Raw genomic sequence first — 23,254 nt, forward strand, 5'->3', positions numbered from 1 at the left:
ATTCTCTTATTGTCTACTGAAATGGCATTGCCTACTAAGGTGACTGGGTTCAGTCACCTTAGATCCACTACAAATTGGCTATTTAATTTCCTCAACACAGAAAGTGACACAAACACTATTTCAGTTGCTTTACTAGATGTGCTATCTGTGGAAATCTAGTCTTTATGGTTGAAAATGATGGATGCTTTGGTTTAAAGCACAATAGTGTATTCTGCTCAGGTCTTACCAATAGCCAAGCTGTCCTCTTCAGACTTTGAACAATAAAGGGTCTTGATTATTCATTCTCACACAGGCTCAATTTATTCATTCATATGCCAAAAACCCAATGTATGCCTTCTGTTCTTTAAATATGTTTCTATTAAACAGATATTTCTTAGTGAATCAATCCAAATTCTTGATGCAGAAATGATCTTTAAGCTGAATCTTTCACTGAGTGAAACCCGGACACTTTGAACAGTGACTGATTTTATATTTTCTTTCTTTTAAAAAAACTTTAATGTTTATTTATTTTTAAGAGAGAGAGAGACAGAGACAGAGACAAAGACAGAGCATGAGTGGGGGAGGGCAGAGAGAGACAGGGAGACACAGAATCTGAAACAGTCTCCAGGCTCTGAGCTGTCAGCACAGAGCCCGACACAGGGCTCAAACTCGGGAACAGCGCGATCATGACCTGGGCCAAAGTCAGACGCTTAACCAACTGAGCCACCCAGGCGCCCCTTGGTTTTGGGGGGGGGGTTTGTTTTGTTTTGCGTTGTTTTGTTTTTTGCAGAATTCTTTCATAGACCATTCAGCTTTTTTGTGCAATTGACAATTCTAATTGTGATGGGTTCTCTTACTCTGAGATTTTAGTGAATTGGAATATTTTAGGTAACATGGAAAAATATTATTAAAATTTAGATAGGAAAAAACCTATCCCCTTATAAATATGTAAATTATTTAGCCCTTGCATTTTTGGTGAAATGGTTAATAGTATACTTTTAGCATAAGTTTAAATACTTTACATTGAACGTATGGCTTAAACCAGTGTCACAGGCTGGAGAGAGGGGTTACATATAAAGAATTTTTGTACACCAGACAGTAATGTCATTTTCCTTACATTGTGCCGTAAATTAAAAGGCATGCTATTGGGAGGAGGAGGATCCAGATTCTAGACTTGATTCTATTATTAACTCAATGCATGACCTGATATACAAGTTACATATATCTACCCAGGAGGGTGAGCTCCATTTTCCCGTCTGTAAAATGGCAAGCATAGAAAGGATTCATTTCAGAGGTACTTCAGAGAAACATCATTCTGTGAATTATGGTGTTGCATTATCCAAACTTCTGTTCAAAAAACTGATTGGGTTTTTTTTTTTTTCCTATTTTTTCTATTATTAAAATGGCACAGATTTACATCACAAAGATTTGGAAAATACAGCAAAATAAAAGAAGAAAACAAAATTACTAGCAATCCTTCCAATTCAGAGTTAGGCACTGCTAACATTTTGGTGCATTTCTTTCCACGATTTTCTATGTGTGTTTATTAAATATAGTAATGGGATCAGACTACGTTTTTTTACTTCTGTCTTTTCCTGTGTCATTAATTCCTTTGAGAACATACTTTTAATAGATGCATAATGTCTCACCCTATAGATTTGTAATAATTTATTTAAATGGTCCCTAATGGTTGGACATATATTTTTTACGTTATAATTCTTGCACATAAAGATTTATGAGCGATTTCTAAGTTACCAATAAAAGATTATGCATGTTTATTTTAATGTCTTTAGCACATTCTGGCATCAGGGTTATGCTGCCCTCATAAAATGTTTCGGCCAATGTTCCTTTCTTCTCTATTTTCTGAAAGGTCTTGTGTAAAATTGATGCTTAGTTTATTAATTTTACTGTTCTTTTCAATATAGGCATTTCAAGCTATAGATTTCCCCCTCTAAGCACTGGTTTAGCTACATCCCACAAATTGTGATATGATGTATCATTATCATTTGGTTTAAAATATTTTTAAATTTCCTGTTAAGATTATTTATAGGAGCATGATCTTGTTTCCAAATGCTTGGGATTTTTTACATGTTTTATTTTTACTGACTTCTAATTTAATTTCATTGTGTTCAGGGAGTATATTCCATCCCAGTGGTTATCAAAAATTTTGGTCTCACCATCTTTACAACTCCTAAAAATTATTGAAGACCCCAAAGAACTTTTGCTTGAGTTACATCTGTTTATATTTATATTACATATTAAAACAGAAGCTTAAGAATATTTATTAAGATATTTAAAATAACATTTTAAAGTAAATCACATTTTCTTGAAAAATAATTTTATTTTCCAAAAAAAAATAGTGAACAGAGTGAGATTGACTTCTTTTTTGTAAACCTCTTTATGTCTGGCTTCATGGAAAACAACTGGATTTCACACTTCTTCATTCAGCCTCTTGTGATATCACAAGTCAGTCAGCCTCTGGAAAACTCCACACTGTACACTCATGAGAGAATGAGAATAAAAGAGAAAAAATAAGTCTTGATACTTTGAAAATAATCTTGACCTTATGAATCTCCTAGAAGGGTCTCTGGGACCCCATGGGTTCCCTGGACAATATTTTGAGAACTTCGGATCTACATGATTTTTGTCTTTTCAACTTACTGGGACTTGTTTTCTAATGCAGCATATGGCCTTTCACAGTACGCGTTCTGTGTGCATCTGAAAAGAATGTGTATTTCTGTCGTTGTTGGGCATAGCGTTCTATGAATGTCAATTAGGCCAAATTGGTTTGTAGAGTCATTCAAATGTTCTGTATCTTTTCATCTCTACCGAGTTTTTCTATTCATTTCTGAGAGGATTTTATTTGTTTTATTAGTTTCCATTAATTCCTGAGTTAATTTTCTTGTTAATCTCTATTGTAAAATATCCAACTGTGATTGTAGATCTCTATTTCTCCCTTTAATTCTGTCAAATTCTTCTTCACGTATTTTGATTTTTTGTTATTAACTACATTCATACCTAATATTGTATGTAATTTTTGTAATGTATGTAATTAAATGTAATTTTTTTTTAGATCCCAGAAATACAAGAAAAGAGTGGGGCAAGTTAAGATATTTTAAAGACAGAGACAAAGAAAACGTTATATTTTCTTAATTTTAAAATTATAAGATAATTTTTTATAAGGATAATAAATAATAAGGATATTCTGATATCCTTATTCTCTGGTAGTTCTCTTTATCTTAAAGTCTACTTTGTGTAATATTAATACAGACACAAGTTTCTTATGCTGTTTGCACAGTTTATATTTTTCTAATCTTTTACTTTTAAATAGTCTGTGTCTTTATTTTTTTTTAATGTTTATTTATTTTTGAGAGTGAGAGAGAGAGAGAGAGAGAGAGAGACAGAGCTTGAGTGGGGGAGGGGCAGCGAGAGAGGGAGACACAGAATCCGACACAGGCTCCAGGCTCTGAGCTGTCAGCACAGAGCCTGATGCGGTGTTCGAACTCACGAGCCGTGAGATCATGACCTGAGCTGAAGTCGGACACTTAACCAACTGGGCCACCCAGCTGCCCCTAAGTAGTCTGTGTCTTTAGATTGAAAATATGTTTCATATCCACATGTGTGTGGAATATAAGGATAATCTTTCTTGCTTTTTTACCCAGTGTGATATTTTCTGCCTTTTAATCCAAGTGTTTACAATCCCTTCACACTTAAAGTAGTTATCAATATGGTTGTGTTTAAGTCTACAATCTTGGCATTGGTTTCCTATTTGTCCCATCTGGTTCACATTATTCTGGTTCTCCTTTCCTGCCATCTCTTGCATAAATCAATTATTTTTTTAGTATTCCATTTGATCCCCTTCTGTGGACTTTTATTTTTAACGATTGCTCGTGTTGTAGAGACTACAATATGTATCTTTAACATATCACAGTCTTCAGGAATATTATATCATTTCTATATAATAAGAAGGAGCATCACATTATAATTCCTTTTTCACCTACCCAATCTTTGGGCTCTTATTATAGAATTAACTTCTGCTGTAAACCCACAATTCACTAGTGTCATATTACTTTAAATAATGCATATTCTCTTAAAAATTTTTAAAATAAATACAATTTGAAGGTCTTGAATATTTACCCATAAATTCACCCCTCTAGTACTCTTCATTCCTTCCTGCCAGTCAGAGTTTCCACTGGGGATTACTTCCCTTCAGTAGAAAGAATATTCTTTATCCTTTCTAGTAGTTCAGATGTGCAGTTGATGAGTTCTCCTACCCTTTTTTTGTGGTTGTTGAATACATTTTTTTTTAATTTTGTCTTCGTATTGTTAACAATTTTATTGAGGCATAAATTACATACCATAAAACTCACCCATTTTTAAGTGCACAATTCAGTGATTATTAGTGATCTTTTAGGGTTATCCAACCATCATTAGATGCAGTTTTAGAATATTTTTATTCCCCCAAAAGTTTCTTCATGCCCATTTGCAGACAATGCCCCTTTTCACCCATAGCTGCAGGCAATCATTAATCCTTGTTTGTGGGCATTTCGTATCAGTGAAATTATGCAATGTATGATCTTTTGCTTCTTTTCATTTAGCATAATGTTTATGAGGCTTATCGATATTACAGCATGTGAGTAGTTCATTCCTTTCTATTGATGAATACTAAGCGTTTTATTGTATGAATATCCTACATTTTGATTATCCATTCACCAATTCATGGACATTTGTATTGTTTCCAGTTGTTGGCTATTATAATAATGCTACTATGAACATTTGCATACATGTCTTTGTGTCAGCATACGTCTTCATTTCTCTTGGGTATTTACCCCATTCCTAGTAGTGTAATTTCTGAGTCCTATTTTAAATCAATGTTTAAGTTTCTAAGGAACTAACAAACTGTTTTCCAAAGTGGCTGTATTGTTGTACATTCTCACAAGCAACAGATACGTGTTTGCCTTCATATTTGAAAGTCATTTTTTGTTGGATATATAAATCTCGGTTGATAGTTAATCATTTTTATTTCTTTACTTTAAATATGTTATTCTCTTGCATCATGGCCACCATTGTTTCTCATTAAAAGCCAGTTATCATTTTGATTGTTGTTCCCTGTATTTACACACATGTTATTTTCCTCCTCTTGGTTTAATATTTCTCTTCAGTTTTGAATTGTAGGGGCTCAACTATAATGCATTTACGTGTGTTTATCTTGAGGTTTAAAGAGCTTCTTGGCTGGATGCATGGACATCCTTAATCAATTTAGGGAAAATCTTGGCTATTATATTTTCAAATATTTCTTCTTCATCATTCTCTCTTCTACTTTTGGAACTCTAGTTATAGATATGTTTTAATGCTTTATCATGTCCCACGGATCTCGTTTTCTTTATTCTAGTTTTGGTCTGGATAAAGAAAGTAGTGTCTTTACACATGTGCTCTTGGCCTGGGACTCTTTGGGATTCAAATTCGTCATTCTAGCCCACACGAAACCATAAACGTTTCCGAGGGGTTTATTTCATCTGTCCTTACACCTGTCTCTGGTAAATTCTTCTTTCTCTCAGTATCACATGAAAGATGAAAGCAGACCTATATCTCTTTTCTCATGACAAGCGCTCATCACTTTATGGAATTTAGTTCACTTAGGTTTCTTTTTTATTAACTCTCTTGAGGGGGTTACAAATCTGCAGTTGTGAGCTTTGGGTGTCTCTTTGAGAGAGTGACAATGGTTTCTTGCCATTTAATGTATTTAATTGGAAGTGGAAGTTTCTGTGAGTTTTGTTTATTTTGTAAAGCCTCTTGAATTCTAGAAAGATTATTCCAAGTTACATTTTTACCCACAGAATGTTGCAAACTCCATTTATACTCCACCCAAAATAACAAAACCCAAAATTCAAATGCATGTCCCGGAGCTGTGCTTATTGAAAATGTCCTCTTTCATAAGTTCACTGATGATTCCACTGCTGGAATCCCACATCTTTCTCCACTTTGCCTTCCATACCAGGTGTCCCAGCGACAGCACAAAGAAAACCCCACCACCACCACCACCGGATGTATAGTGTTTATTTTTTTCTACAGCATTTTCCCTGTGATTCTTTGTTCTTATGTATACTGATAAACTAGTTTGGCTTGCCTGAAAAGTAACCTGAAAATCTCTTTCCCTTTTTTTTCCTTGAGCCAACAGCCATCCCTCCACAGCCACCTTCTTGTTTTCTCTACTCTTGATACCCCCATTCTATGGAAACACTCAAAAGTAGTATCTCAGTGAAAGAAGGAATGTGATTTCTCAAAATTTTGGAAATTTCCAAAGGTATTGTCATGCCCAACAGACCACTGACCCAACCTGCAGTCTAGGTGTTATGAATGTGTATAATCAGCCTGACATCTAATACCAGAAACTTCTCTTTCGTGCATTCCATGCAGCTTCTTACCTCTCCCTCTTTACCTTTGTCTGTGTTCTAGCTTTTGGATTTACCACAACAAAAGGGAAAGTAAATGAAAGAAGATATGGGTTATGAAAGAAGATTGACTTGTTTAGATGCCTGCCTTCTTAGGCTAGGCTAGCCCTAGAATGTTTAGAAATATAGAGCAACTCATTTGATGTCCTTTTTTAGGGACATTTTTAGGCAAGTGGAATCTTTTTTTTTTTTTTCCAAGTGAAATCGTCTTAAAGCGTGGGGCATTAGCATTCTGAAGCTTGACAAGATCCAATGATATACTCATAATGTATTTCTAATTATTTCTAAGTTATGTTTCTTACATATAATCCCAATGATTTGCTTATTTATTTGAAATCTCACCAATCATAATCAGTGTTTATTTCTAATTCAGTTGTTTAAAAAATCATGAACTTTACCAGAAAGTCTTTTTTGATCCTATTCATTTTATCTTTTTTTGCTTTCCAGCTCTTTTCTCAAGCTCCATTTTCTTCCTTGGTCTGTGTCCTGACACATACTAACCATTATACAAATAACGACACAAGTACCTGCTTACTTGCTAATTTAAGCCATTCAAGTTAAATTTTAAAATGAAAGAGTTTCCTCATTCAAGGATTAAATAGTCTTACTTCTGGCTCTATCCCCATTTTGGTTTTGATTCTGTAGAAAACTGGATTTTGCATTCACACATACTTTAACACACACACGTACACATGGATGCTAGATTAGCTAGGGTGATGATATCTGCTGCACCAGATATTCTCTAGAATCTCAGAGGCTTACCAAAAGAAAGGTTTATTTCCCCCCTCATAGAAAACTCCATTGGCAGTGTGATAGAGGAGGAGGTTGAAGGATATAGGAATGTGATGCATGCAGTCATTCAAAGACCTAGGCTGATCTAGACTCTACCATTTTCATAACTTGGCTCCAAAGATCATTTTGAAGAAGAGAAATGAGGGTCCTGCAAGACTTTCTTATGGGCCAAGTCTGAAAGCGGCATATTTAATTCTTTTTCTCCTCCATTGGACAGAACAGTCACAGGATCACCCTTAGACTGGGAGCTGTAGCCCTGTTTGGGAAACTCCATTCAGTACAATGGAAAGAGCACAAACCTTTGGTGGACTTTCAGCCACTTCTCTTTATACACACAAATGCATCTGAGGCCTCATGGCTACGCTTCTTCGTTCTTCCGGTGTAAACCCGCAGGACTCTCCAAGCTTGGGGAGTTCAAGAATAGGGTGGTGGCACAGGGGCTTCACGCTGAGCACCAAAGTCTAAAGCAAATAGAGCTCTTCCTATGGTAGAACAACTCAGAACTAATCCACCCATGAAAGGAAGTGAGGACGCATTAGTCTGTTTTGTCTTTCACTCATGCATTCCTTTGCCCATTTATCAGACATTATCTTGATTACTTGCTGTATGCTTTATGTTTAGCAACATGCTGAGTGTACAATAAAACATTTAAACCATACAGTGGGGTAAGAGCTATAATGGATTTGCGCATTATGTATTTGGAGGTAATATGCATTATTTTAGTGGTGAAGGCTGACCTTCTACCAAGGTAGCATGAGAAATTTCCAACACAAGGTCTTAGTGGCCTGTTTCCCTGTTAGATTTTTAACATTTCCTTACTACATTCTTTTGCATATATGCAGCCCTGGTTCCTACTTTGCATTCCACTCTCATGGAGAGTAATATGGGTATAGTTCCTTAGTGTAAAGATCTGTCTGGCCTCACATTGTTGGCAAGATAAATGCAATAGCAGTGAAATTAGAGGCAGGGAGAGTCAAGAGGCTACTGTTATAGCCTTCATTGGTTCTCTCTGTGGAACAAAATTGAAAGCCCTGCCTATAACTCACAGAACTCTTCATGGTCAGACCCTTGCCTAACAGTCTGGGTGCATTTTCCGTAGCTCTCTACTGCTAATCTCTGACTCCACCTGGGAATTTCTGCAATAGGAGTCTACTCATCATTTCTCATACTTCACTACATCATTCCATTAAGATGACTTAACAGTCATCTTAATAGCCATCTCCCTACTTGCTTGCCCATCCAGAAGAATACCAAATTACTTAATTTTCACAGTTGAGCAAAATATTCCTTTATTAGGGAAACCTTCTCTAAATGCCCTCCTCTCTACTACGCTTTGTACCAACGTCGTTTGTAGAAAATATAATTTATGGTACATAATATTCTATTCTGTCTTAGCCTGTCCTATAATATTGTAATTCTTTACTGCCTTTACCATGATCTCCCTTAGAAGGAGATAGTGACTTACCATCTTTCGATGGCCAGTGTTTTGCTGTGTGCTGCGTGCATAGTATGTTCAGTAAATAACCATTGGATGGAATGGGTGGATGAACGAATGAATTCCAATGACAGGAAACAACCTACGGAAAATAGAATACTTTTAATAATATGGCAGACATCAAGAAGTTCCTTTTGTTTGGAAAATAGGATCTGTGCAGAAGAGCATTTAGAAAAACAACAGTTGGAGGAGTAGGTTGGTGTCACCATATTAAAAAAAAATTTTTTTTTTAATTCTACCAGCAGTAGGAAAGCAATGAAGATATGTGAGCCAGGGGAGTGATGTTATCAGAACTAGTTCCACAAAGATGAATCTGGTGGTAGTAAATAAAAAAGATGAGTGGGCAGGGAGGAATAGCAGACAGGAGGCTGATAGTGGACCCTTGTTATTTTTGAGCTGTCCAGCATCCCACTCTTGTTCTATGTTGAGGAAGCCTCCCCTCTATGACCCTTGGTGGGGCTACCACCTGTTGTTGAGAGGCCATGGGAACCAAAACTTCCCTAACTAGCTATCCTGGCAGTTGGGCTTGGGGTAAATGACTCAGGCTTGACCAACTGAACACCACACTCAGAACTTTGACTCCAGAGAGTATTACACAAAGTCTTAGGAACAGTTATGTATCACTCATGGCAGCAGAAAAGGAGTGGCACATCTGATGGTTGTGGGTTCCAGTGGTAGTGTCCTATTTCCTTTGTTCCTACAGCGTCACCTTAGAGGTTATCTTCTGCAGTTTAGACCCTCTTCATTCCAACCTAGTTTCTACAGCTGTTTCTCAAAATTGCTAATTCTGCAAAGGCTACCTGATAACCTCCTTACATGATGCTTTTCTGCCAGTTAGCTAAGAGCCCTTTCTATCATTTGCCACCAAGAGCCGATATTCTGACAGGTATGGAATCAAAACAGTGGGAAACATTGATGGATATCCATCCAGCGTCCACCCCCCTCCTAACTTAGATACTTGCTTGCACCCATCTGTTCTCACCCAAAACCACCTTCAGGGAAAACCACCATGCACTTCTTACTGGAGGAGCAGGTTCAAATTGGCTTAAGCCAATCAACAGCCCAGCCCACAGTCCTTACCCCAGCCACAGTCATGTTCAGAGGTGAACATGTGACCTATGTGGGCCAATTGTAGAATGAAATAGTGGCAGTGGTTGCTACTGGCAGCCATCCTGGGAATCACCTTTCGAATGACATTGACCTTCAGAAGACAGAGTCAGATAGGACCCTTTGACAACCTCTTTGAGCCTCTGGATCAACCAGCACCCCTGGTGTCTGCCATTGAAAGGGATCAGAGGTGGGTGGGGTTATGATGGAAGGTGACTGGGTGGAAGATGTTGTCACAATTGAGACCGGGAACACAGGAAGAGTAGCAGACTTGATTAAGCAGATTAGAAGTTCATGTCTAAAAATGGTCCATTTTCTTTTCCAGAAGTATTTTTGTGCTTCATAAGTTGTTAATTTCAAATAAAGAGTAAGACTTATCAAATACCTTCATCTTTGACACGTCAAACTAAAGCCTTAGCCTTTTTAAAAGAGAATAGGAATAGTTGTGTAGAATGACCCCTGTTCATAGATTTGCATGTTATTTTTCCCATGTCAGGTCTTAACATGAGAAGGAGAATGGGGTGGGGGGAAAGGGGTGAAAGGGCATGTTTCTAGCTTTTGACTCATAACGGTTTTTCAGTAATGTCCATCCCTGATTAATACCTAAAGACTAGTACCTATTACCACCGTGAGTCACAATCTCAGGTTTTACCCTTACCCTTCTTTTTTGCAATTTTTTTTTGCTAAAGATTAGTGACACTGGTTAAGGATTGAAATGAAAAACCGTGAGCATGTATCTAACTGTCGTGGATGGATAAAACTGCTCACATTTTACTCTTGTCACCTACATAACTAAGTTATTTCTGATAAAGTTACCACTCTCTACCCAGGCTTGGAACTTTAGAATCTCCTCCTCTTCCTGCCTCCCCTTCTCCTTTTTCTGTTACTTCCAACCGGCATCCCTCCTCATGTCACTTCCCATTCTCAGACCGTTACCTGGGCAGCCAATTAACTGTGAAATCCTACACGTTCTTTCTCCATGGTGTTTCTCGTATCCACCCCTTGGCTTACATTTACTGTTGCACTTCCATAACCCAACCCCTCAGCGCCTTCTGGAAAGAGTCTGGAATTATGATAATTTGTAGTCCTTGTTCACTCCAATTCAACCTCGTGCACAGATCTTTAATGATCTTTTGTTTTTTTTTTTGTTTTTTTTTTAATTTTTTTTTTCAACGTTTATTTATTTTTGGGACAGAGAGAGACAGCATGAACGGGGGAGGGGCAGAGAGAGAGGGAGACACAGAATCGGAAACAGGCTCCAGGCTCTGAGCCATTAGCCCAGAGCCTGACGCGGGGCTCGAACTCACGGACCGCGAGATCGTGACCTGGCTGAAGTCGGACGCTTAACCGACTGCGCCACCTAGGCGCCCCATGATCTTTTGAAAGATACCTTACGGAGTAAAATACTCACTCTTCGCCCTGTCACTCAAAGCCCTCATCTACTTGGCCACAACCTCCCTTCAGATCTTATAACTCACCATGGCCCTCTTCACACTTTCTGTTACAACTAAATGGCCCGTACACTGGTTTTTGAACAACTACCCTTGCTCATAAGACCTGGATCCATCGTAGTTGTATGCAGTATCCATGTCAAATGCCCTCCTCTTTCACGAAGGCAGTCTTGATTTTGCTGGTAGATGGAATCTTTCATCCTCTATAAGAAACCCACTGTTATCCCTGACACCATCTTCTTGAAGATAAGACTTTGATCCCTTCCAATCCAGCCTTCGCATCACTACTAGAATTCTCTCAAAAGCAAAGATGTGTTCATGTTTTCTGCTCCAGCATGTTAAAGTTGATGTAGTAGAGACGTTCAGAGTTCACGCTCTGGAGACAAGTGGTTTGCATCCACCACCTTCTAGCTATTTGATCTGAGGCAGATTAATTCCTCGTTCTCTAAATGGGACCCATTGTGAAGTTTAAATAATACAATGCTAATAAATTTTTGCAGTGACTTCAAAGGTTAGCCCTAATTAAATTATGTATGACAGGAGCACCTGGGTGGCTCAGTCGGTTGAGCGTCCGACTTCGGCTCAGGTCATGGTCTCGCGGTTCGTGAGTTCGAACCCCGCATCGGGCTCTGTGCTAACAAACAGCTCAGAGCCTAGAGCTTGCTTCAGATTCTGTGTCTCCCTCCCTCTCTCTCTCCCCCTCCTGCTCATGCTCTTTCTCTCTCTGTCTCTCAAAAATAAATAAATGTTTAAAAAAAAATTTTTAATGATGTACGACAGGATGAAAAATTCCAGGATTCAACTGAGACACAATAAAATAGTAAATATGACATTCCAGGTAGAGGTAAATATCAGACCAATATGAAGGTATTCAAAGTAGGTGGCCAAAAAACTAGTTAGATAGCTGAAAACCTAAAAGAGGGATGAGCAGGGCAAAGCCATCAGAGGTGGAAAGATGGTTCTGCGAGGAGGTTTTCTTTGCAGAGATCCATCCTGGAACCCCTGATATGTATTACCTTAGGAGGGGTTTAAGATGATGCCAGCTCCCTCACCTCTAATATAACTGGGGGGTAGTTTTAATGAGACAATTGGAAAACCTGACAAATGACTTCCGCTTTATTGTACCCTTGTCCCCTGTTATTTAACCTAGGGCTGTGTGTGTGTGTGTGTGTGTGTGTGTGTGTGTGTGTGTGTATGTGCATGCATGCATGCATGTGTGTATGTGAGTTAGCTAGGACTTTTTTGGTTGTTAGTAATGGAAATAGTATCTGAATTTGCTTGAGGAAAGAGGGAGGCATTGGTTGAAATAATACTGGAATATCATAGATATTCTCCTGGCCCAGTTTTGGTTCGGAAAATCTTCATGAGAACTCTGACTAACTTTGTCTGATCAGGGCCCCCTCAGATGAATCCAAGATGGAAGGAGGAGGAGCAGTTCTCAGAGAATTGAATGGCCAAACACAGGGGTGCTTAAGCTAACATTCTATTTAGTTTCATCCCTGTCATTTTTCAAGTATGTCGGCTTCTTAGGCCGTAGCACTGCCTAGTATAAAATGTACCATCTGATTCCTATGTGAAGGTTGCAAAGGGGAAATATGTCTTCTTATTAAAGGATGGATCAAGGCAGGTATAAGACCCTGGGAACTGGGGAAGAGGGCAAGGCAGAGAAGAAATGGTGATGGCTCCCTCAGCGTGCCACTTGGGGATTAGCTGTTAGAGATTTGTAGGACCTCAGTAGGTGCCAACTGGGGAGTAGTGGAATGGCTGTCCTTGAGTCTGACTGAGGGTATTGCCACATAACATAGGGCTGCTGCATAATGGGGACTTTTTAAAAATGTTTACCCAGGGGCGCGTGGGTGGCGCAGTCGGTTAAGCGTCCGACTTCAGCCAGGTCACGATCTCGCGGTCTGGGAGTTCGAGCCCCGCGTCAGGCTCTGGGCTGATGGCTCGGAGCCTGGAGCCTGTTTCCGATTCTGTGTCTCCCTCTCTCTCTGCCCCTCCCCCGTTCATGCTCTGTCTCTCTCTGTCCCAAAAATAAATAAACGTTGAAAAAAAAAATAAATAAAAAAAAAATAAAAATGTTTACCCATTTTTGACAGACAGAGAGGGAGAGTGGGGGGGGGGGAGCAGAGAGAGAGAGGGAGACAGAGAGTCTGGAATAGGCTCCAGGCTCTGAGCTGTCAGCACACAGCCCGACGTAGGGCTTGAACCCATGAGCCATGAGATCATGACCTGAGCCAAAGTCGGATGCTTAACGGACAGAGCCACCCAGGTGCAAATTTTTTTTTTTAATGTTTATTTGTTTTTTGAGAGTTGGAGAGAGAAAGAGCATGAGCAGGGGAGGGGCAGAGAGAGAGGGGGAAAGACAGAATCTGAAGCAGGCTCCAAGCTCTGAGCTGTCAGCACAGAGCCCGACGTGGGGCTGGAACTCATGAACTGTGAGATCATGACCTGAGGTGAAGTCAGACGCTTAACCGACTGAGCTACCCAGGCGCCCCCAGAATGGGGACCTTTGATTTCGTGTCCCTCCTTCTCCCCTTCCGTGTTCCTCCCACTTCTTATGGACCTCCCCTGCCTCCACCTCACCATCCCCACCACCCAATGACCTGAGGCATCTTCACTGGCCTCACCCTCCCTTCTCAGGCTCATTGCTCCCTCACAGGGACCCATTTCATATACTTATGTTTTGTCCATGTTCCCGGCAGCACCTGGCCTCAGCTGGCTCTCAGAGCACAAGGATTTCACTTATTCAGTTATTCATTCACCCAACACATGTTCATTGAGCTCTCATAGTACAACAGGCCCTGTTGTAGGCACTTAGGGAAACCGCAGTGAACAAGGCAGGGGAGCCCTGCCCTCACGGGGCTTACATTCTCATGGGAGAGGTAAAACGAAACCACACAAATAAGTGAATACCATCCGTGAGTGGTAAGTGCTTTGAAGAGAAATATAACAGAGGAAGGAGGTAGTGAGAGTGTGAGACTTCGTGCGAGACTGATGAGGGCAGGCCTCTCTGACGTGAGCAGAGACCTGCCTACGTGGAGGAGTGAGCCCTGCTAAGATGGGGAGAAATGGCATTCAAGGCAAGGGATACCACCTGAAGGAGACCTGGGGTGGGACCATGTTTGACTTGTGACAGCCGGGCCTACATGTGCTGTCCTGGGAAGAAAAAAGAGCTTCAAATGGCTCTTAACCGCTGGAACAAATGCTCCACCTTGTTCGTAAGAGCGTTGTGAACAAAACTCATGGAGGCCTGTTGGTGTGTGTTTAGGACATTTTGCTTGCTCAGGTGAGAAACAGAACCTAAATTACCTGGAGAAAAGGTAGGGACTACTGACAAGAACAAGGCTATACTAATGCACGTATAGAAAGATCCTTAAATGTGCCCATAATGGCAGTGCAAATCGAAGCTCCTCTAGACTGACTGCATCTGGCTCACCAGATGGGCAGATGTCCAGTACATTCCACAACACGTTCTGTGGGGAAACGCTTTTCATAAATTGCTGGTAAGGAAGCAAAATGGCACAACCCCCGTGGAGGAGAATTTGACTGGATCTAGCAAAATCACATATATATGAGCAAAGTCTATCCGTGGCTGCACCGTTTAATACCGAAAGATTGGAAACAATCCTAATGCCTATCAGTAGGGACCTAGTTGTACAAACTTCACATATCCACATAGTGGAATACTATTAAAAGAAATAGGAACATTTCTATGTATTATTATGGAATGATCTCTAGGGTCACATTTTTTAGTGATAAAAGCAAGACAGTAAAGTGTGAAAAGTATGCTCCCATTTGTCTAAGAGAGAGAAAATAATATACATATAAATTTGCTAATTTTTTTTTTGATGGAAGAATGGATAAACAGTAAAGATGAAATGGCAGTAACCCGTATGGGAGGGAGGGAGGAAATGGGATGGAGGAGACAGGGCTAGAAGCCAGATTTCTTTGTAGAGTTGTAGTTTTGATTTTTGAACCATGCAAAATTTTTGTAATTATAAAACACAATTAAGTTTAATGGGACCAATAATCCTTATGAATTCAGTGTTACTTTTAAAAAAAGAGAGTAAATTTGGAAACATTTTGGAAGCAAATGAACCTTAAAAAGTAAATGCTTCTAAAAGCATAAATTTTTGAAACCAATGAAACCTAACTTGGTATCCGGATGATGGGGTCGAGTAACTATTTCAAATGACTGCAAGGCACAGTATGTTGTATCTCCTTTATGGGATATACCCAAAGGACAAAAGAATTGGGGAAAAATCTTAAATTCGTCCTTGCGGTATTAATAATGTGATTCCAAGACTGCAGTACCTATATTATTGGATAAAGCAAATGAATAATTATGGTTTTAGTAACTACCAAGATATTTGATGTAGAAGAAATAGGATACGGATATAAGACTGATGAGTTTCAGCAAAAACACTGTACTTTTGGATTTGAATTGGAATCATCAATCTGAACTCATATGCTCTCTTCTAAATATATTGATATAATTCCTAGGTCTGTCCACTGAAATGCTTATAAACAATAACCAACCCAGTGCAAAGTGACCTGTCTATAAGTATATAGATTATGATCTGGAAATATGTTAAAATAATTGCTAAATGGAACTGGGGCTCCTTGGAGAAATGGTTGATTCTTTATCTGGAAGAGAAAAAGGACAAGATAAACCTGGAATATCTTGTCACGCTGTAAGGAGAGGTAGCCCTCAAAGGCACTAGGATTGCGTCAAAAGGACACAGGAGCCAACCTGATTAGACTCTCACCAGCCAAAGATGGGCAATTGAAGCATCAATGAAATAAAACTACAATGGATTTAAACTCATTAAATGTTTAATTCATAAGTTCTTAATGATACTTAAAAAAAACCCTCAATGATCTTCTTTGAGGGATAAGGAAGCAAATTATTTAAACAAACACACACATATGCACACACACACACTAGCTAATAAAGGAAAAGAGTAACGTGTGTATTTTTCCTGTCTTACAAAAATGTAGCTCAGAGTAACTACATGGTAGATGAGAAGCAGTTCCTCTCCGTGGAAATAGTCCATGAATGCATGAAGGAATACCATTATTTCACAAATCCTAACGAAAGAATGAGTCGAGGCATTTGCATGAAAGGTCGCTTATATCGCAAAAGAGAGACAGCCTTGTATTACATACCCCCTGGTGGAAGAACACATCACCATCTAGGAAGGAGTCTTGCCAAACCCAAATCTATCAAGCTTCTGGACCTAATTAACGGGATCTGCAGGTAACAGAGAAACCAGTTAAATGACACCGTGTGGGGCGCCTGGGTGGCGCAGTCGGTTAAGCGTCCGACTTCAGCCAGGTCACGATCTCGCGGTCCGTGAGTTCGAGCCCCGCGTCAGACTCTGGGCTGATGGCTCAGAGCCTGGAGCCTGCTTCCGATTCTGTGTCTCCCTCTCTCTCTGCCCCTCCCCCGTTCATGCTCTGTCTCTCTCTGTCCCAAAAATAAATAAACGTTGAAAAACAAAATTAAAAAAAAAAAAATGACACCGTGTGGAGCTCATCGTGAAACTCCAGACTGGGGAAACTCTAAAGGACAAATAACATGGTTTCATCGCCAACAACAAGCTGCAAGGAAGGAAAAAAGAAGGGATAGAGGAGAATTCTATAGATTAAAACAGACATGAGAGACACCACAGTTTGGATCCCAATTTAGATAAACAAGCAACAAAAGAAGGAAAGAAGGAAGGAAGGGGGACAGGAGAGGATGAGAGGGAAGAGAAGATTGGTAGTTTGGAGCAGTGTGCACACTGGCAGGATATTTGATGATGATACTGTTTCTTCTTGGGTTGTGTGATGATAGGTATTGTAATTTCCAAAAATGAGCCCTTACCTTTTGGAGGTATATATAGAAATATTTACAGATGAGATGATACGATGTCAGGCACCTGCTTCAAAATAACCAGGAGTGAGTGTGAGTGGGGACATGCAGAAGTGATCTTTAGATGTGGTCTTGCATTGGAATCCCCTGGAGGGCTTATTAGACTACAGATACCAGCCACACGTGCAGAGATTCTGCTTCAGTCTTAGGTGGGATTCAAGAATGTAAGTTTCCAACAAGTTTCTGGATGCTGCTGTTGCTGCTAGTTTGAACCACACTCTGAGACCCGCTGGCAGAGAGGACGCAAGATTGATCCCCAAAGCTATTCTTGCACCTGGCTGGTGGGTATGTGAAGGCTTATTATTATATTCTATGTCTGAGTATGTTTGAAATGTTCTATAATGAACGTTAAAAGCAAATGATCCTGCAAGACACATGGAAGGAACAAAGCCTTTGACACCCCACAGCTGTAATGGGAAGATCTATGCCCATTAGCAAGACAGATCCGGCCTCTGGGACTAAAAGGTGCACATCTCGGGGCGCCTGGGTGGCTCGGTCGGTTAAGCGTCCGACTTCGGCTCGGGTCATGATCTCGCGGTCCGTGAGTTCGAGCCCCACGTCAGGCTCTGTGCTGACAGCTCAGAGCCTGGAGCCTGTTTCCGATTCTGTGTCTCCCTCTCTCTCTGCCCGTCCCCTGTTCATGCTCTGTCTCTCTCTGTCTCAAAAATAAATAAACGTTTAAAAAAAATTAAAAAAATAAAAATAAAAGGTGCACATCTCTTCCTGCCCACTTGGAGACGACTGCAAGAATTGCCTGGCCAGAGGGGCAGGGAAGTGATCTTTGCCTAAGGGATCTGCATCATTTGCATCCATTTTCGTGATGTGGTCAGTCATCGGAAGAGCAGTGGCTTGGGATGAATCCTATGATTTTATGGCCACTTCAGCTGGAAAGGGTGCTCCTGAGGAGAGCTGTGCCAGGGTTCAGCTATCAAGAATGGGGTGATCACTGAACTCCCCTGCCCATATACCTTATACCTTCCTGAAAGGACCTTCCTAAAACTCCCAGATCACGAGGCACCTCTTTTGGGTTGAGTCCCTCTACTTGCCTTTTAAAATTTATTCATTCAGCGGCGCTCCTGGGTGGCTCAATCGGTTAAGCGTCCGACTCCCACTCGGATCATGATCTCGCAGTTTGTGAGTTTGAGCCTAGCGTTGGGCTCTGTGCTGACAGCTCAGAGCCTAGAGCCTGCTGTCCCCCTCTTTCTGCCCCTCCCCTGCTCATGTTCTGTGTCTATCTCTCAATAATAAATAAATGTTAAAAAATAAAATAAAATCCATTCATTCATTTACTTACCCATTCACGCATCAGATATTTCATAGAGTGCCTCCTAAGTGTCAGGCTTCTAGCCACTGAGAATAAGCAGGGAACAGAATAGGCAAAAAAAAATCTCTGCTTGTGTGGAGATTAAATTCTAGCTGGGGAAACAAGAATTAAGTAAGAACTAAGTGAACAGTGATTTCAGAGAGTGAAAGGTGCTATGAATAAAACTAAAACAAAGACGCTGGGATAGTGATTGATTCCGTGTGTGCACGCATGTGCGTGTGCACGCGTGCGTACACATTGTGTTTCAGGCGATCAGGAAGGGTTTCTCCGAGGAGATGATGCCTGAGCTGAGACATGGATGATAGGAAGGACCCAGCCGTGAAAAGGTCTGCATGTGTTCAGACAAGGGCAATACGTACAAAGTCCCTGAGATGCGAAAGAGCTCAGTACTTCTTTGGAATGCCAAGAAGATGGGTGGGTCTGGGACCTGGACAGCACAGGGCAATACGGCATGAGATGAGACAAGAGAGGAAGTAGGAGCCAAGATATGTCAGGCCTTAGAGTCCTCAGCCAGGTGCTTATATACATACCCCAGACACTTCCAAGCCTGCTAACTCATCTCCCAGCTATAAAAAGTACATTCTCTCGAGAGAAACAGGACACTATTTACCAGGGAAGCCCCCTGTGGGCTCTGATCTGTAGGAAAATGAGTGTTTTTGTGTAGGCAATTGAATTGTATTGTATATCCAATTTGTTGAACCAACCTATTTAAAAAACCCAATTATTGGGGCGCCTGGGTGGCGCAGTCGGTTGAGCGTCCAACTTCAGCCAGGTCACGATCTCGCGGTCCGTGAGTTCGAGCCCCGCGTCAGGCTCTGGGCTGATGGCTCGGAGCCTGGAGCCTGTTTCCGATTCTGTGTCTCCCTCTCTCTCTGCCCCTCCCCCGTTCATGCTCTGTCTCTCTCTGTCCCAAAAATAAATAAACGTTAAAAAAAAAAAAAAAACCCAATTATGTTATTTTAGAATCACCATCTGCTCTCTCTGGGGCTCCTGGGTGGCTCAGTCAGTTAAACATCTGACTTCGGGTCAGGCGCACGTCATGATCTTGCTGTTTGTGGGTTCAAGCCCCGCGTCGGGCTCTGTGCTGACGGCTCAGGGCCTGGAGCCTGCTTCGGATTCTGTGTCTCCCTCTCTCTTTCTGCCCCTCCCCTGCTCGTGCTCTGTCTCTCTCTCAAAAAAAAAAAGTATTTAAAAATTAAAAAAAAAAAATAGAATCACCATATGCTCTTAATGTATATAATTCCACAATAAAAACACTATTTACTCAGCTTAATATTTGATCACTTATTAAAATACAGATTCCGGGGTGCCTGGGTGGCTCAGTCGGTTGCGCGTCCGACTTCAGCTCAGGTCACGATCTCACGGTCCGTGAGTTCGAGCCCCGCGTCGGGCTCTGGGCTGATGGCTCAGAGCCTGGAGCCTGCTTCCGATTCCGTGTCTCCCTCTCTCTCTGCCCCTCCCCCGTTCATGCTCTGTCTCTCTCTTTCTCAAAAATAAAATAAACGTTAAAAAAAATTTGTAAATACAGATTCCTTTCTGACGGGTAAGACTATGTATTATCAGTCATTTCATGCTCATATAAATGAATTGACGGCTGTGTCCTTGAAAAGAGGAGAAGCTAAAGTTAGTGGTTTCTTGAGCAAAGGAAGGAATCTCCAGGGCAGGAGCCAATCAGAATGGAGAAACTGAGGATGTATCAGGAAAAAAAAAAAAAAACCTATTTTACGATTTTGAGTGGGGCTGTGCTTCCTGGATAGACTCATGTCCTCTGGCCAAGACTGATCATCACAGGATTCTTTTTCTTGAAATAACACATGTGTGTCCTTTCCTAAATAGAAAGTGTGAAAGGATGCACAGATCCCAGTGATTAAAATGTTCCTTCCGCCCTGCTGTTCCTTGATGGGCTCTGGACCTACATCCTGGACCTAACCTCTGCCAACAAATGTATTCATGACTGTGAAACGGTGTGCGGGAAGCTGCTCAAACGGCCGTTGTGCACAGACATAGGCATTGCCTCCCAACTTCGCATTCAAGTGACTTCACACTGGTTGCTTGATTTCAGCCATGATAAGAATATTTACACCACAGAAATCAGCAAACACTACACATTGGGCTTTTCCTTACAGAACGCTGATGGTTAAGCTCTCACCAGCGTGTCACTGGTATGCAACTTTTAAAAAGTCAATTTTAGCGTGTGCCATGGCATATGAAAGCAATAGCTATTTCTTTGTTTTGCCTCTTGAACAGACGTCAATGGTATTCAAAATTATGTTCATCTTTGTATATACTTTATGTATATACTTTCTCAAAAACTTTTCCTGCATTCCATGGTCGACTGGGTCGGCATCCAGGGTCCCTCAAGGCTATGAGCCGTCTGGCTCTTGCTCCCTTGTCCCCCCCGGGCTCCAAACTTAAGCTTCACTGTGCCTCGCTCCTCAAATAACCTATTCTTTATTTTGGTCTGAACACCTCTAGTCTGCTGCCCCTTCTGAGGGGCTCCCCTCCCCCCTTCCCTGTCTGCCATAGCCTTACCCATGTTTCAAGATCAGAGCAGAGGCCATGTTCTCTTTCCTGATGCTCACCCTCCACAGCCGCTCTCATTATCCATTGCTCTTTCGCTAGTGCTCCCACTAAACGCTGTCTGTAGCTCCTGAGCCACCATCGCCACTGCCACTGCCTCATTGTATAGATGTTTGTCTCCATGTCTTATCTCCTCCACTGGATTTTAAGCCCCATGAGGATGGGGAATTTTGCTGCTTCATCATTTTATCCCTGAGAGCATCTGGTACAGAGCTTTGCATACAGTCCTCACTCAGTAAGTGTGAGCTAAATTATCTGCATATAGGACTTCATATTCCCCACAGTGCCCTGGACAACATAGGAAGTGCCACACACACACACACACACACACACACACACACACACACACAATTTCATCAGTCTAAATGTTTGTGTTTGTGGACTGCTTTCATTTGGCATGGGAAATGTCTCATTGAAGGGGAACACTAGGCTCAAATGTAGTCCAATGAGCAGCCACAAAACTTGTACGTTTAGTCTGAAAAGTCACCTTTCCCATCTGCATGCAAAATCGGAACGCTCTTGTCCAATCATGTGTTAGAAAGGCGCCAATCTGTTGCAAATCATGACGCTCCAGCAGCCATCGATGATGCAACTGTACTCCTACCGGGAATAGATCCTGCTAGAATGTTACTGAGTTTTGCTGAGACTTTTCCCACTAATGTTAAACTAAAAACTAATCTGACGTTTTCTCTTTGCTCACTCCTACTGCCAAAGAAGGCTATTCCTGTTCAGTAGTTTCATTCATTAAGCAATTATCACTTACTCTTGCCACTCTGCTAAAGCCTCAAGGTATAAAGGTGAATTATCCACAGCCCTGCCCCTCAACGATTCACAATCAGGAAGAGAGACAAAAAAGCAACCAGACATGTTCAAAGTCTCAGGTGAAATAGATCCCCAAGGCTCTGACAATGACCCACATCAGTGCCTTTGCCCATTAGACGCTGCCATCTGTCCCCACATGAGACGTTTGCTGTAACTCCTTTTCCATGATTGCTTTTGGTTTGAGTGACCTTGGAGACAGCCTGAAATCCCGTGCTTGGAAGGGTGCTTTTAGAGTAACTGGTCTGCACTTATGTGCTTCAAATAGAATTTCACAGACCTCTAATTATCTTCTCTTACCAGGCGGCCTAAATGACTGACGACCAGCTCTTTAGTTACTCCAAGAATGGATTTCTATTCAGCCCGTGCCCGGGATGCATTAGGATGCCCAGAACGCGTGTGCCTGCTCCGAGCGGCACGGGGCAATTAACAGAAGCCAAGCCATTTGCAGAATGCCTCAACTTCCTGCTCATCTCTGAGGCAGAAACTTGTCACACCTTAACCTCAGGAGGCTCATCTGCAGAGTTATTTCCCCACCCTCCCCAAACAGAGCCTCTGGTGTCAGATTCTCCCCCTTGCTTTTTGCAAACATAAGCACTCGGCTGAAACAACAGCTATGACTCAGTTCCTAGCTAACGCTGCCTGAATTGATTTAGTCTGAGTTCAGATTTAGCACATAATCATGTTCAATTTGCTCCACTGCACTGCCTCGAGATAAAAGGCTCGGGGGAAAAAAATAGCTTCAGCTTGTGTCAGTCTTTGTGGTGATGTCATTGCCATGAGCGAGCCGGGCCGTTCATTACTCTGCTGTGCAGCCTCAGACGCGGGCTGCGTGCGTGCAGAGGGAGCGGGCTCCAGGTGCCGAGCACCGGCGATCCCCAGGGCGAGGCGACACCCGGGCTGGCCACGGCAGCATCCACCTGGCGGCTCTTCCCATCACACACAGCTCTGAGGTCGCCTGGCTCTTGATTGAAAATTCAGGAGGGGGAATGCCAGCCCCTAGCATGGACTGTGATGTTTCCACTCTGGTTGCCTGTGTGGTGGATGTCGAGGTCTTTACCAATCAGGAGGTTAAGGTATGCACCTGCAATCTTGTGTTTCGTTGTTGCTGTTACCGAAGCTGCTCGGCAAAGCCTTTTTAGCTTAAGGAAACGGGACTTTGGTTCATAGTTTTCAGCTCCCAGACAGCGCTAGAAATGCCAGCGGTGAGTGCATGCCTGTGTTAATGAGAATAAGTTAGAAGAGGGACCGGCACGGCACATTAATTTTGAATGTGCAAAGCTCGACCGTGGTCTGTTCTGCCTTTTCTATTAGGTGATCCCCAGTCAGCCCTTT

At 41.5% G+C, this 23,254-nt stretch overlaps 1 protein-coding gene across 2 annotated transcripts in view; it reads left to right on the forward strand.

The window, feature by feature from the left end:
• RCAN2 (regulator of calcineurin 2) overlaps positions 1-23,254 on the forward strand; it is a 232,889-nt gene that overhangs the window by 109,631 nt on the left and 100,004 nt on the right. Inside the window, exon 1 of one of the 2 annotated variants that reach the window (XM_047103199.1) lies at positions 22,710-22,995. The exons of the other annotated variant lie outside the window; for it this stretch is intronic. Coding sequence (XP_046959155.1) covers positions 22,909-22,995 — 87 coding nt within the window. The 5' untranslated portion in view covers positions 22,710-22,908. Of the gene's footprint in view, positions 1-22,709; positions 22,996-23,254 lie in introns of those variants that run through there. 2 annotated transcript variants of the gene reach the window in all.

Source organism: Lynx rufus, unplaced genomic scaffold (assembly GCF_022079265.1).
Source record: "Lynx rufus isolate CCGP_SWC_20201006 ecotype Redwood Valley unplaced genomic scaffold, mLynRuf1.p SCAF_6, whole genome shotgun sequence".
In the NCBI taxonomy this organism is placed as follows: domain Eukaryota; kingdom Metazoa; phylum Chordata; class Mammalia; order Carnivora; family Felidae; genus Lynx; species Lynx rufus.